The 16,254-nt window shown below is 40.2% G+C and overlaps 1 protein-coding gene across 5 annotated transcripts in view; it reads left to right on the plus strand.

The window, feature by feature from the left end:
• The window catches only part of LOC115364703 (uncharacterized), a 66,092-nt gene extending 56,690 nt beyond the window's left edge, over positions 1-9,402 (plus strand). For 2 of the 5 annotated variants that reach the window (XM_030059256.1, XM_030059257.1), the window contains 3 exons: positions 7,804-8,062; positions 8,610-8,722; positions 8,993-9,402. In XM_030059256.1, coding sequence (XP_029915116.1) covers positions 7,826-8,062; positions 8,610-8,722; positions 8,993-9,302 — 660 coding nt within the window. In that variant the 5' untranslated portion in view covers positions 7,804-7,825 and the 3' untranslated portion in view covers positions 9,303-9,402. Of the gene's footprint in view, positions 1-6,811; positions 7,500-7,803; positions 8,063-8,609; positions 8,723-8,992 lie in introns of those variants that run through there. The other 3 variants (XM_030059254.1, XM_030059255.1, XM_030059258.1) reach the window with 3 other exon arrangements.
• Positions 9,403-16,254: the final 6,852 nt, after the last annotated feature.

Raw genomic sequence — 16,254 nt, forward strand, 5'->3', positions numbered from 1 at the left:
GTGCTTTTGTTTCCCCACAGCCCTCTTTGATGTTAATGTCCCTGTGAATTATTTATCTGTGTGTTCTCTTTGCCTTCTCCTCATGCTCTCTGAAGGAATAAATCAAAAGAGCGAGGCACACACAGAGAACAGACAGGAGGATTTATCATGGGGAGTATTGTTTACCACGCTGACCTCCAGGCCCTGCTATATTCACATATCTCCGCTTTACCATCAAACAACAGCCTCGTCTCACAGGGCTGAAAGAGACACACACACACACACATACTGATGACGCTCTGTACTTGTTGATTAAAAAAAGAAAAGAAAACAAGCTTCTCCTCCCTCCAAATCCCCCTGGCTTTTATTTCTTTACACAATCATTCTTAAGACGCAGGAATATTTGTACATCTATTTGCATAATTATGATCAATGAAATTGAAGTTGGTTTTTTTTGTTTGTTTTGTTTTGTTTTGTTTGTTTTTGTTTGTTTTTGCTGTGGCTCAAATTGTCCGCTTTCAGCAAGACAATTACAATACAATTGATTATGCATATTGCAATCAAAAAGAAAGAGGCATATTCACGTTAAAGCATACCTTATTTGCTGATATATCAATAAAGTTTATCTTGTCATTTAACATGCACACTGACACTTAAACATGCAAACACACTCACTGATGTACGCAGCCCACATTTGTCGACACTGAGGTCAGAGTGCAACACGACACACAGGCTGTTGAAAAAGAATTGCAAAAATGTTTTTTTGCATGTGCTCACCTGTTGTGCACAGCTGCAAGAAAGCACTGGAAACATGTAAATTAGGCCACAGATATGACTCCTTCCCATGGTCTTTTTTAAAATAAATGTTCAATGATGAATACAACAAAATGTACAATAACAGTGATCAAGAGCGAAAAAGGTATTTTATCTGCCTTATCTATGGTATTTGAACATTCATCCCTTCAACCTGCCCCAATCTGTCCATACCCCTCCCTCCCTCGTGCTGCTGATGAGCCACCTGATCTGACTGTTATCACATCATTGTATGGACATTGTAAGTCATAATTGCGGCTAAAGTTTATGTTTGAGTGGTTAAAAGTGATTGATGATAGGAATAAATGATAACAACTTTCTGAGATACATAGTGCAGCAGGGAGCAACTAACCCTTACTTTGTGAAAGTGTTTACTATTGATTATGCCCATTCAATGGTGTGATACTGGTTGAAGTAGTTGGATCAGTTAACAAAAGAAAAAAATGGATAAAAGGAGAGTAAAAATAAATAAATTAAAGTTGATAAAGTTAATAGTGGGGCATAGCCAACTCCAAATGTGGTTTTCAGTTTTATTGGCATATTATTAACTGCTACGCCACTAGATGTTTATTTATTTATTATTTATTCACTCATGTATTTCTAATTGTGAGATTGAATTTTGAGGCTCTGCTTTTGACATTAATTTTTATTTATCTTCTTACTCAGTAGGCGGCAGATGGAGGCAGAGTTCATGAACTTCATACGAGCGCATATTAATGTGGAGTTAAGTTTATTGGTTTGAGTCTGGGTTGGGAACTGAATAACCCATGTTAATTGTAAAATTATGTTCCTCTCAGTGATTGTTTATGGCTTTGCATGTTCATTACTGGTCATGTGAAAGCCATTAACCAATATTATGTAATTATACTCATGTTATGTTTTAGTGAATTGGTTAGACTGTATATGAGAACCATGTAGACATGTTTTCCTTGTTGAGTTTAACGACTTGCCCCTTGGCAATTTTGCATAGCACATCAGGTTTCATTAGTCAAGACATTCTTCCCTAAAACATGATGAAAACACTTGAGCAAATGTGACTGCATGCAGTGTAAAACGCTCACAGTCACAATGATAATGCTGTTTTACTGCTGAGTATAAAAAGGCACTTTGTATCAGTATATCACTTATTCTTCAGCAAAATCAACAAGTTTATTTTCTCCAAAAGCTTTTCATTCTCCAAGGTTGCTTTTCCCAACTATGAAAGAATTTAATTTAGATTTCCTCCCAGCCTAAGTTTGTTCTGATAACACATTATGTTAACACACCAGCTAGTCTCCACTTCTCATTATTGTTCATGGCAGTCACTGATAACTTCAGAAATCTTCAGCTGCCAGAGTGCCTGGAAGTAATGACAGAGTCGCCCGCATTTGGCAGCTCTGTGGGTGTTAATTTCAATCCTGGCAACACTGATTTATTCTTGCTCTATTCACAATAGAAAGTGTTTGGGAAATGATCATGTACTGCTTCTGCGTAGGATGGAGGGTAGAGGGGGTTTCACAGAGTGCACCACTGGTGCAGCTGATTGAGTTAAACCACGCTAAAGGGGCATTAAGTGGTGTAACCTCTATGCTGCTGCACAAGTCTCTAACATAGCCCCAACAGTCCTCTGCCCTTGAATACACTGACCTGTAACTGGCACAGTCAATAAAGTGACATTTTCACAATAGAGAGTAGCAAGCCTGCTAATTAGAGCACAGATGCAACAGAATCACATCCAGTGAAGAGGGAATATGTCCCTGCTGGGAGTAAGTTGAAATTTGGGAGTGGGTTTTTGTTCCAAAACGAAATGAAGGGAGCTACTGAGTTACTGCTGTTGACCAGCAACCCAACCCCAACAGATTTATGATTGTAATTTTGCACTATGAGGCTGTAAAACCCTTACTTAGTGCCCCTTTAAGGCTACACACATCACTTACACAGTAATGTATTTTAAAATAACCAGGGGAAAATTACAAATTTGTGCATTCTGGAGGAAATTCATGGCCCTGAGGACCTCTTCGGCATTGCACATTATTAAATGACATATCTGGAACAGGACTCTGTGGGGGGGTTGAAACTTCCAGGTCCATGGTTCTGACATTACATATGTGCCAGGCAGGCTTTGCCAGCAGAGGAGAGGAGAATAGATGCTCATCATCTCTCGTACTGGCCTCCTTTTTCCACAGCTCCAGCTCAGACCAGCCAATCCCCACAGTCTAATTGGCCTACTTTAACACCTAGTACCTAACTGTGGTAGCCAGTGTGTTGCTGTGTGTGCAGTTCAGCTCTCGTGGGACATTTTTCAGTGATGGTAGTTCCTGAAATGAGGCTTCCCCAACATAACTCTTTCAGCGAGGAAACTGTATGAATAGAAATTGTAAAAAAAAAAAAAATAATAATACTTTTTGCTTCTTGGCTATTATTTTTGAATAGACATACAGTATTTGTCTGGGAACTGTTCCTTGCTTCCCTTAATATTGCTTGTCTGTTCTTGTAATATTAGTGATGTGGTAATTTATTAAATTAGATTATTATATTCTTGTTTTTCTTGCTTTTGGTGGCACCCGTGGGGCTTTGGTGTTTAGGACTGCATTTCCCAGCAATCACTTTGCAACAGTGTCTCCGGGACTTTGCCATCACTGAGCTGACAGCAGCTCCCAAACCCCCAAACAAACAAGTTTGAATGGCTCTACTGCGACTGGTGAAACAACTAAAAACCGCAGAACATCAAAATTTGAGCTTCTGCCGAACAACTTATTTAACTTATACGCTCAAGACTCAAATTATGTGACTTTAGGGTTAGGATTAGCAAAATGGATGAGTTGCAGTGGTGAGGAGGTGGGTATACATGGATATATGGAGTATACCCACCTCTTTTTCTGGCAATTGACAGTATACCCACCCATCATCCAAATGTGCATTGAAATATATTGTATAGGAGAATATACCTACTTCCTCCTTAGTGATACGTAATAGTATATCCCACCTCATCAGCTGTAAATACCGCCCAGTAGCTGAGTAGATGATGTATCTGGGCAAAAATAGAGACATCCATCTAACCTCTTTGATTATAATGGGAGCATGCTGTTTTTTCATTGATGCTCTCTGACTATACATGCTTTTAAGACAAACGTTAAGAGCTATTACATCTATAGACAGTATCTACACTATATGAATATATATCCAAGATTTTTAGTGCTGTTGGCAATAGATCTACATTTGGATTTTAAACTCTCTGACCGAGCTATCACTAAATTTCCAAAACCAAGCTGAACAGACAAGTTTGTTTTACTACTAGAAAAAAAATGCCAGCTGGCTTTTAAAAGCTGGGAAACCTGTAGCTTAAAACTCAGTGTTGGCTCTGGCCCAACATGTAAAGACGGGCAATGCCGATGTTCTCTCCAGTTTCGATTCACTCCTCCTCAATCCCTTCTTGTCTTGGAGTTTCCTTTGGGTGACTGATCTGTTTTTCTTTACACTTGGATTTTCTGCTCGTGAAGTTTGAGTTCCTCAAGGTGGCACTCTTTTCTTTGCCTGTTTAGCCGTGGTGGCCGTGACTGCCCATGCTAAGTACCCAGTTTGTCTTCTGTTTATTCAGAGTATGACTTTAATGACAGGACATGACAACTTTCAGCACATGTATTCATATGAGAAAGTTGCAGATTATTAGCCAGCTATAAGCCTATTCAACAGTTGTCATTGTAATTTGCTCTGAATAAGCAGAACAGCTAAATGGCTAAAAAGTAAATTCAATTTACGTATAAATAGTAAACACAGTGTATTATATCATTATGAGGCCAATTCCCTCATTTCATTTTCAAACACTTAGGTAGGGGCTCACCACAGCTCCCTTTGTCCCCTTAGAAAAGAACACCGAGGTTAGGTCAAAGATCAGGCCTGGTTCTCAGGGCCAAATTGAATTACTGTGATTGCCTAGTCTTTTATAATTAATTTGCAAAGGGCTTAAGGGCCTTAATAGCTTCAAGGAACATCGGCTTGAAGGACAAACATTAATTAAAAGTTGCCAAGGATCAGGAGTACGCCATGGTACAGGATGACTTTTCTGTTGGAAAGAGCTGATTATAATTCTGCACTGGGCCTTTACCAGCTTTGCTATCATGAGAGTCCACACTTCCCGCTACAGAAAATAGATGATATGTATTATGATTCAGACTTGAAAGACATATTAAAATGTAGGAAGGTCAAATTGCTGGGTCTGGGTTTTACCTATAATGATGGTATGGAAGGTGTAAGCACTCCAAAATAAGGTTTTATGAAATGAATGCTTCATATCGGTCGGCAGGATGTTGCAAATGTGGCATTTAGCGACTTAAAACCTTGCATTTCCAATAAGTATTTAGTTGATTCTCTTGTATTGTGAAAATGAGCACAGCAGTAGGCCTATAAAAAGCTTAAATTCCCTGATCACTAACATTGCAAATAATAAGAGTACAAGGGTCAAACCAGAGCTGCTCTGACAAGCTGTAATAAATATTCCAAAGTATTATGCATGATAGCAAAGCTGTTCATTTGGCCCCCAGTTGGCTCTTTATGCAGTTATGTTTTTTTTTTCGCTTCCAAAAGAAATGTATGCAGTGATTTAAACCACTGAAGAAGGGAGACCAATTCACTTTATACATTGCTGCACTGCCACAATGGTGTGCTGTGGGGTTGGCTCCAAAGGATATAATTGCAAATGTGGTTTGATTGTGAGCTCATGCCATGGGTGTTGCCATGGTATTCCTTTAGTCCAACAGTATGTTTGCATTTAGTGTAGCATAATATAACACCATTCAAATTACATATGTAGCGAGGGAAATGCCTAGAAAAGAGAAGATGCGACTGATGACCCTGACAGAGCACATACAGTATGGAGAACAGGGGAGTGTCGGACCCCTGGGAACATTGGACCCTTTCTCATGTTCCTATTATGTGACATATAAATCTGGCAAACATAGGACCCTGGGAACACTGCTGAAAATAGATGTTAAGCTTTCATTTCCAATATAGTTGAGTATGTTTTAACTATTTAGCCAAACCAAATGGATCATTCACTGAAAAGAAAAAAACAGTTCCCCATGTTCCCCAAAAGAGCAATGGACAAGTCAGTGCTGACAAAAGCATGACCAGTACAGCAGGAAGACATGGACAAAAGTCGACAAACGTGAAGAGGTGAATTCAGGTGTTTCAGTGCCATGGCCACAGGTGCATAAAATCAAACACCTAGCCATGCAGTCTGCTTTTACAAACATTTGTGAAAGAATGAGCCGTTCTGAAGAGCTCACTGAATTCAAGTGTGGTGCCGAAATAGTAATTTAATAGGATGAATTGTTCCCCACAATCCTGGGAAAAGGGATAGATGTCCCCCACAAAAATCAATGCAAACAAAACTGTATGATTTTAAATTAAAAATAAAGCAATAAGCCAAAAAAATACCAAAACCAAAAAGAAACAGTAAAATCCCAAAACCCACAAAATTTATTTTTACGGGATGGAAGAGCTTCTGAAACAGCAATTAGACCAGGAATAGGCAACTACAGTGTGTGCCATGGAGGGCCGCGAGTGTGCAGGTTTTCATTCCAAACAAAAACTCCAGCAGGTGATTTCACTGATTACCTCGCCTTCAAGCAGAGAGGAGGAACTAATCAGTGAAATCACCTGGTTGCCTACCCCTGCTCTATGCCATCCACAGAAAAACTAAAGTTTACTCTCATTTCTACTCTTTTCTTCTTTGTTTCTCTTTCTATATTTGCTTTAGTGGAGAAAATAGTTGAAGATGAACAAAAAGGGATTTTCAGTGGGTAGTGCAGCATTATTTATGCGCCATGCTGGTGGCACACTGATACACCTAAAAGAATACTAGTTGAGAATGAGAATGTTAATTTTGAATTGCCTAAGACAAATTTAAACCTTCCAAAATTGGGAACCAATAGGCTACCTCAATTATTGTTTCAATAGCTTTGAAATAGTAATTGGGATAATTCAGCTTAAGGAGGAATTGTTTTTGGAGTTACCAACCCCGACTGCCAAAACACTCTCTTCTCCCAGAAGCCACAGGCACTTTCAGATGTGACTCTGAAACCACTACAGCAGCATCATAACAAGCTGTCCTTTTGTTGATGCTCTCAGTCTGAGTGAACTACATGGCTTCACAAAATGCAACACAGCATTCATGGAATACAGACTGGACTATCATTGTGGTTGTATTTATGTAGTCTTCTTAAAATGCAAGTTAAGAGAAAGACTGGTTGAGCATAGATATGCCATCAGGACACCAACTCCCCTTAAAGTGACAGTCTGGGTTCTTACCCATGTAGTGGGATTTGCTGCTCCATGCCAGTGTGATCCATCCACAGTCACACTCCTGGTGAAGCTCTTGTTCTCGTGACAGGGGAGGAGTTAATGGACCAAACTTGGTGGATGTCTTTCACTCGCACTGACCAACAAATACCACTACAGGGTGTTTGTTTGTACTTCAGTGCTCACATTACTGATGTTATCCTCAAAAATGTCAGGGACAGAGCTGCCATGCACTTAAGCAAACCAATGTTCACTAAAAGAGAAAGATGTAAAGAAAGTAAAAAAAAAAAAAAAAAAAAAATTACAGCAGTTCCATTCACTGACTGTAGCTCATGCCAAATGTATCCCAAATGTTTTTTGCTGCTCTTGGATACAACTAAAGACTTTTCTGAATTCACTGACCAGAGCGTTTTGTCTGTCTGTCCAAGGTAAGTGAAATGCTTCATTAGCACAATCCACATTTACAAGAAATGTTCATGTTGCACGACTGTGCTGGGACATGTCACCTCTTTAGCTGGTATGCATTTAAAGTTCAAGTGGTTTGATGTGATAAGTGAATAAATGTAAGTAATACACGACATGAGCAGCTCTTGACCACTTTCATTTTTTCAAAGTAGCTCTCAGACGAAAAATGGCTGGAGACCCCTGTCTTTAGGGTTTATTTATATATACAATAAATAAATAAATAAATAAATAAATAAATAGAAAATCTGCATCTGTGTTTCCTCGCAGCTTGGACACCTCTAGTCTTTGGATGGATGTGTTTGTTGCTTATGATGTCACAGAGATAACAGTGACAGAATCATGGAATTCTGGAATTCTGCACGGAGACTTTGGCAACAGGAAAAAAAAAATGTTTATTTCCTGTCTTCTGATTGTCCGTTTCTCCACACTGACTCTGCTGTTCAGTAAAATGGCAACAAAGGGTGACAATAACCCAGCTCCCATACATGTTCACCCGCCTGCCATTGCCAACAGCATCTCGTCAACGGTAAGGAGGCTCAAAATTTGTTTGAGGTCTTTTGTTTTTGCACATCTTTGTATCAAATTCATCAACCACTGCAGGAAAAAATGTCACTGCTTTAAAGTACTTTTTTTTTTTTTTTTTTTTTTAGTTTACTTGGTGATAAAACATAGCTGAAGGGATGAAAACATGGATAAAATACAAGAATGAAAAATGACTAGTTTGTAAAGGTGATATCATTTTTAAATGGTATTTTATCTGCCTTCTTAGTGGGGGCCAGTTATAGCGGAGGTTTATTCTCAAACTATAAACTACATGACTAAGATAATAAACTTTAAACTCCATTGGCACTTTGCATAGTAAACAGTTTGAAAGAGCCTCACATCAACAGAATAAAATGAACAAAAGGCAGATTGATAAAAACAAAAGCATAAAAACAGTAAGACACATCAGTGAAAGTGGCTTGTGATTTGGACTCCATCAGCGAGTGTGTCTCGAGGGGGCAAATTTAGTTTTCTGACTATAATGGTACACTGATTTTTGTTTTGTTTCCTGTCTGCTCATTTCTCTGTAGGACACTAACCAGGAGTTTGCTGCGTCCTTCATACAACAGACTGTGGACAACAGACAGACTGTGGACAGCAGACAGACTGGGGACAACAGACAGACTGTGGACAACAGACAGAGGTTGTTATGGGCACAAATAGAATCTAAGAACCATCTATGGATTTGTTTTAGTGCAGTCTTGAAGGCTGGTAAAACCATGTCAGCATTATCAGAGTGATACAAACCCCCTACACCTCAGGTCAGGCTGCTGCTCACATTCATGGGGTTTATTCTGCGATAATCAGCAGCTGGCTGCACAATATCCTTTGTGATGAAGATGTATGTAGTGTTAGTTCTAGTAGTATCATCATCATCACTATCCTCATCAGTTTCTCCACCATTTCCCTCAAGGTGCCAGCCTCCCCTGCCTTGTGGCAAACTTTTGAGCGGCTCAGTTCTGGACCAGGCACTGCAGCTGGGCCTGCCGCGCCACCTGCTGCTGCAACATGTCAGACACAGAAGTCAGACCAGCGGCTCCAAGTACAGTACCATCCAGGAGCTGCTGTCTGACATGTTGGAGCCGCCCAGGTCCCCCTTTGGTCCAGAACCTGAGGTGCCCATGCTGACAAACCAGCTGGAGGACACACTGAGGGAGATGGAGAGGCTGCAGGCCGGGCTCTTTGTCCCAAATCATGGAGAAAACAGAAGGCACCGGTGTTAAATCAGGACAGATGATATCCTCACTGAGAATGCTTCTCTATCACCATCCAGAGAAACTTACTCTTGAAAAACATAGTAATGACGATAATAATAAAACATATTCATGTACACATGTGTCAAATGTGGTCAAAATGTTGCATCAAATCTATTTAGGCTAAGGGCTTCTCCTCGTTGTTTTATCGACCAATTATACAATGATTATGTAATTTAACAAAGCTGCGCTATATGCATGATGACGGAGCTCCATGTTAGCATGGAGCAGCGGAGCCAATGATCTCCAGAAGACAGATGGATGATTCTAGTGTCTTTGTTCTCTCTACAGTCAGTCACTGGGTTCACCAATGGCCCAGTCATCCCAAAACTATATCTTTCCTAACGTGTATTCCTTTAAGGTGGTTTTACATAGGCAGCTACATTCTGCTGCTAGGGTCCATCTGGTCCTGCCTGCCTTACCCCCTCCCCTCCTCCATACTGTCTTCACCGCAGCCTCTGTTGCCAGATGACCAGACACACATTCAGCATCACGGCCAAGGGTTGCCCTCTGTCTCTGTGGATGGCAGTGAAGAAAAATTTACTTTGAGTGCATAAATGTACAGGAATTTGTTGTGATGAGCTGTTTGGGATAGTAAACCATGATTTTATAACAGTGATGAACAGGCAGTAATAGTGTAGCACTTGTATGGACCAGTACAATAATGAAACTACTGGACCTTGTTCTAGGTTCAAATGGAGTGGGAGTGACAGTATAAAAACAGACTATAGACCAGATATGATTGACGCAAAAGTGGCAGTTTACTGAACATAGATAAAGAGACAAAATAAAATATAATTGTCGTTCAAAGTAATAATTATCCTGCAGATATCAAAAGATAAACCTAGTTTTTCCTTTTTTAGGCTCTTTTAAATGAGATAGTTTGTGGTATTTAAAATCAGTCTAGTCTTTAAATTACTATCATATCATAAGTCAACAGGTTATTCCTATTTGGGTTTGTTTTCTTGACTTAACTCTTTTCCCCCTTTCACAGATAAGAGATCAATACTGATATCATCAATTCAAAATCAAAGAGAAGTGAACCCTTATCACCATATACCAAATATCATAACCTTGACAAATACGAAAAGTCCAACACACAATATGTTAACACTTCAGTTCAATTCAAATTCAGCTCAAGTTGTTTTCAAACTCCGTTCAAGTTCAGTTTGAGTTATGGTTTCAAACTCATAATGTTACTGCTAAGCTGTTGACAAAGGCCTAACATGGCGCTGAAGCTGCAACATCACTCTCACTCATAATCCTGGGAAATCCTGGGGCAAATGTCAGATGTCTATTTCTGACAATGAATCCATTGTTTAATTTTAGAGACTGATTTTCATACCAAAATTCTCTGTTTTATGGATGGTATCAGTGATAATTCTATAATTTTTTTTGAGTCACTTCACGCAATCTTGTAGAAAGCCTTCCCAGAAGAGCGGAAGCTGTTGTAGCTGCAAACGGGGGACCAACTCCATATTAATGCCCATGGATTTAGATTTGGATGTCATAAAAGCTCGTGTAGATACAATGTGTAGGTGGTCTAATACTTTTGTCCGTATAGCGTATATGACAGGCAGGTCCTTAGAACGGTTAAGGCTATATTGAACTGTCAGGGCCAACCACTCCTGATGGAGTGGGAGCTATTACCCGCAGGTCATCGTTTCAGGGCCCCTGTATGTAGGACTAAAAGACTACATGTTTCCTTTATCCCAGGTGTTACTGATATGCTTAATGGGAAATAGCACTCTGGTTGCACTCTTGAACATTTGTATTTGGTATGAATTTCAGTTTCCTTGCACTAGTTCTGTGATTTATTGTGTTGATGTTGTCCTTTTGTATTCTGTTGTTATATGAACCCTGGCGGCAAAGCAAATTTCCCCTAGTGGGACAATAAAAATAACCTTGAACCTTGAACCTTAAACAAATAGAGTTTGGAAAAGGAAAAAAAATAAACAGTTTGCAATTTATACATCAAAACTCGCCAGTGGGATGCCGCATTCCTGTGAAGTGAGCTCCTTTAAAGCTGAGGTGGAGAGCTGCTGGGCCAGTGTAATGTTTCCCATATGCAGCCATCCTTCCTCTGACTGGAGTCTCAGTTATAAAATATCACTTAGCTTACATCTGCACCTACTCTGCAGGAACAGATTGCCAAGCTAATGAAAAACTCCCACGGCAGTCTGTATTAACTTCTTCCGGGGTTTTTGTGGAAGTCAAGTCCTCAATTGCTGTTCTGCCTCCGGCACTCGCGCTTTTTCTTCTTTCTCTCTGTCTCTCTCCTCCTCTCTTTCCCCCCGCTTTCACCTGTAAAGTGGCGGCTGCTGTCTCCGAGGGCGGAAAAAAAGCTTATTGTGTCAATTGTAGCAAAGAGAAAATTAACAACTCCTGGCTGGCTGGTTTTATTGCTTTGTTTTGAGACAAATGTGGCTATATCCTTGTTGTTGCTGGAGTGGGACGGGAGCACTTTCCCTGGGCTTTTTTCTGAATTGCTTTGTGTTTCCTTATGTGCATTGCTTCCCCTGTTCAGATTTTCTCTAATTGCTTTTGAGCGCCAGGCAGGGATCAGCCTCCTTGGCCCTCAAAACCTTGACAGCACGGCAGTTTTTATGCTTCATAATTTCTGGGCTTATATAAATGTTTGTAAAGTGTTTGATTATGTAGATAGGAAATTAGTTTTTTCTTTTTTGTAACAACATAACATATCATGAAGGTCCTCACAAACCAATTTTTTCAAAACAAATGATTTCTAAAAGTCATTTTTAGGTGGTTTTCAAAGGCTTAGACACCACATTTTTGAATTAAAAGAATAATTCAACCTGATAAATCACTGTGGAAACAAAGCCAGAGTGCTAGTTTTCTGGGGGGCTTTCTGGCCCAATATATTCCACTGCTATTTTCTTGTGTGAAATAGTGTCATTTTTTTCATACTTTCAGTTTTACATTATCACATCATGTATTCCTAACATTTTGAAGTGTTAGCTGAATTATTAATGCTCCCCATTTGCTATATTTTTATTTGTATTCTGTTTTGTTGTTTTTTTTCCCGTTATCCCTCCACTTACTACATTGATGCTGCAACCACTCAATTTCCCTGCAGGGAACATTAAAGTTTCATCTTATCTTATCCGCAGGGGGCAGAATACTGCAATTACAGATTGTGCCTGTAACCATGAGTGGGGAAAAAAAAGACAGTCACTGTTTAAAAGCAACTGCACCCTCATTGGTCTTTCTCTTAAATCCTCATAGATATTTCTCAGCAGCACTGTTGCATCCTGGGTTAAGATGTGGTTCCTGCCCTGCTTTTCTAACTCTGATAGGCATTTCAAAGTCCTGGATACAATTAAATCTGGGTTATGATCATGTGTAGCAGCACTGACTGTGGTGTAAAGTCAGCTATTGGTTAGAAGAAATGACCCAGAACACTCCTCCATGTAATGTTATTTTTCTGTCAGTGCAGTTGTGGCTGCCATCTGCACCTACAAGTGGATTTGACTTTTACCAGCCCGCTGTTGACATATTAATCCACAAGTTTTCCATCAATATGCCTTATTCCTGTCATCACTGTCAGCTTAGCAAGAAGAGTGTCATCTAATAAGGCGTCAGGCACAGGAAGGCTTGTTCGCGGCCTAATTGACTGAAGCCAGTTGAGATCATTTGAGGTTAACCAGACTTCCTCACAATGAGGTTTTGATGAGCTCAAATCAATGGCGGGCAGGGGAGGGGAGAGTGCATCGCATGTAGCTCTCATTAATTCAATATTCATATACCCCAGATGCTTGAGTTAGAATAGGAGGAAGAGGGAAGCTATTGATCCCTCTCTGTTTGGCGTTTGGCCAGACTAGGCAGCGAGCCTGTATTCAAAGAAACCAACAATAACAACCCCTCGAAATCCATAATATGTTCAACCTCAAAATCTATAATGCATTTTTTATTAAATGCAGGCCAGGGCAGCTCTAACTAGTGGCTACAAACTAGAAATTCATCCCACTTGCTCTGGAATATTTGCATAACCAGATACTCGGGGGATGGGAGGGGGCATTCGTAATACAATAGGCTTTGAAATTTAGAAAGGCCATAATTTAGTTCTTGTTTGCACTCTGGAAATAGCATGCAGATGACTGCTCAAGCACAGAGACAAGCCCAGAGATCACAGCTTAAATATTCCTATACAGCCTAAATGGCTTTTTTTCTGTGAGGACTGAACGTGAAGAGTTCATTTTGAAAGTGCTACATGTCCTCTTTGGGGGAGGAAAATAACAATAATAAATATTACCAGAGGTTCATTGTTCAGTAGCTTCAAAATATAGGCCATCCTGTCTGTAAAGGTATTATTACTGTGACAAGCAAGTTTTATCATACAGTAAAACCAGCTTTTTTCTGTCCACAGTGAGTGTTTTCGTTCTATTGTACAATAATCTGGCTACTCTAGGCTTTCCTTCCTGGCTGTTCACAGAACTGCGCACGGCTATGCCAGCAATTGGAACTGTTTAATTTACAGAGGGCCTTAAGATAATATTTACATAAGCAGTGTTGAAAAGAAACCTTGCAAGCCCTGGGGTTATTAACGGTAATTATGCTTCATAAATCCATGCCCTTCCCTTGCCAAACACACTTACAGGCCCCTGCGGCGCCATTTGAAGTTTGCGAGCTTGATCACAGAGAAGGAGCCATGTAGATATACAGATTAAGAGTCAGCAACATCCACCCACTTACCGGCTTAAAAGAGGACAGTGGTACGGGGTGTATTCAGCCAGATCAAAGCCTAGTTCTGCGGTGAATGGAGTGATACGTTGTCTGAGCAATGGGATGTGACAGTGTAGATACAGACTGTCGGTGACATGCCTTCCGTCCTGGATTACCAGTGAGTCAGGCTGTGAGGAGTTTGCTTTTTGGCTGCGCCTCTGGATGCAGTCCAAGCTAAAACAGTTTGTCCCCCACCTCTTCTTACACTGTATGTTTATTTGCATTTGGGAGTCATGACATTCTCTTGTTTCGGAGAGGGGGGCTCCTTTCTCTCGCAGCTCAAGTTTTTGTAGGCAGAGAGGTTTCCGTAGAAACCATGAAAGCAGGAATCAGGACCACTTAGAAAGGGGGAATGATACTCTCCTGCTTCGATTCAACCGGAAAAATGTGACTTTTCACTCTGATGGAGGTAATCCCCTATCCCTCACGGAAAGAAAACAGAATTGCAAATTCATGGGGCATTAAAAGTGACAGCTGCAAAAAAAATTTGTGATTTGATCATATTGTGTGAAACAGCTTCTTTTTAACTAAGTCATATTTGATGAGAAACCCAACAGGTTCCAGCACAAAGAACAGACCACACACACACTCACTTTGGTGTATGTGGGCGTGTACGTGTGTTTGTGATGTGTGTGAAAAGATATGTAGGCACAAGCCCAATAAAAGCACTGAAAATAAGCATAGCCAGCAAGTAACCAACCAGTGCTCTACTTAAATAACAGTGTGGGGAGGTATACTTTTCCTTGATATTGAACCACGAGTCACTCACTCATGCGACTGCAAGTCTTTTAATGCTCAACCTGTAAAGCCTTGAACTGCGAGGTGATGAATAGGCAGGGACAGCTCTTATCGGGAGCAGCTGCAAAAGTCATTTATCAGCGGAGAATAATGGAAGTGAATGGAGAAGAGCGGAGCAGTCGGCCTATTGCTCTACAGTATAATAGCGCTACATATCCTCAGTGTCCTGGAATTACTGTGTATCTCCAGTTTTGTCACTGCTGGCATTGTGCACCACTTGCAGAACAGGTTTCAAGAGCCAAGAATCTGCCATACAAGTAATGTTTCACAGCTCCAGGGACAATCCTTGGAGGAAAAAAAAAAAAGAAAAAAGAAAAGAAACATCTGGTAATTAGAAAATTCATAACTGTCAAATAATGAACTTTTCTCATACTCATGATACATCAGATGGAGATTCAGAAACGAGTCATTTTGACTGCTAAGTGTAATAAATGCACAAAAAATTCTCTTGGTGACACTGATACGGTGACATGCGCACAACCTGCAGCAGGGCTTCACTGACACATGATACAAGAACAACAGGACCTCATGTAATGTAAAGGGATAGTGCAAAAACATGTTATGGTCACTAAACTGTAAATATCACCTGATGTGTACACATTCAACAAGCAGTAGCAACGTGAAAGCAGAGTACTATTTCAGCTGGACTGCCTGGCCCCAAACAGAAGTGGAACTGTATTTTACAAGTAGAAGAGCTGGAAGTGTTATGTCTGTCACTTGACCAAAGGTAGGTGAGAAAATTCACAGGTCATCAGCTGCCTTATGAAGGTTTCTACCAAAGACGCTTGAGACATGGTGGTTTAACGGAGACCTAATGAAAATAATGAAATCCAGTCTTTTGATTAGTGTTATTTGTAACATCAGCACATGACAGAATTCCCAGGGGCTTCCCTCTATTTGAACAATTTCACCTGATAAACAGTATCTGACATAATGCCATTACGAGCCCTCTTTCCTCCAAAGCACTTCAGTGCATACATTTTAAGCTGTCCCAGTGGGAAATGAACTCCTAACCCTGGCAGCTTGACAAACAATACATATTAAGCCCCACAGCAAATATTTCTAGCTAACTCTAACAAGATCTATACTATGTGGTTCACTCAGAGCTCGGGAACAATTGATTTGAGAGCTACTCATCAGGAAACCGCGTGTCAGTCATCAGTTATTGCCTGAGACGGACATGGAAGTTATTGGTACAAGATTAATGAACCTAGTCCAGTTGATATTTGATGGATTATAGTTTCAGAATGAGAACGACATCTGTCAGCACAGGAACTGATAGGGCTTGAGTGGTTGTGGCTTGTACAATGCTGGTAATTTTAATGATTTTTCTAACTAAAACTTTTTTTTAGGCCATCATATAAAGCAGTGCTATGCTTCT

The sequence above is a fragment of the Myripristis murdjan genome, chromosome 9 (assembly GCF_902150065.1).
Source record: "Myripristis murdjan chromosome 9, fMyrMur1.1, whole genome shotgun sequence".
Taxonomy (NCBI): Eukaryota; Metazoa; Chordata; class Actinopteri; order Holocentriformes; family Holocentridae; genus Myripristis; species Myripristis murdjan.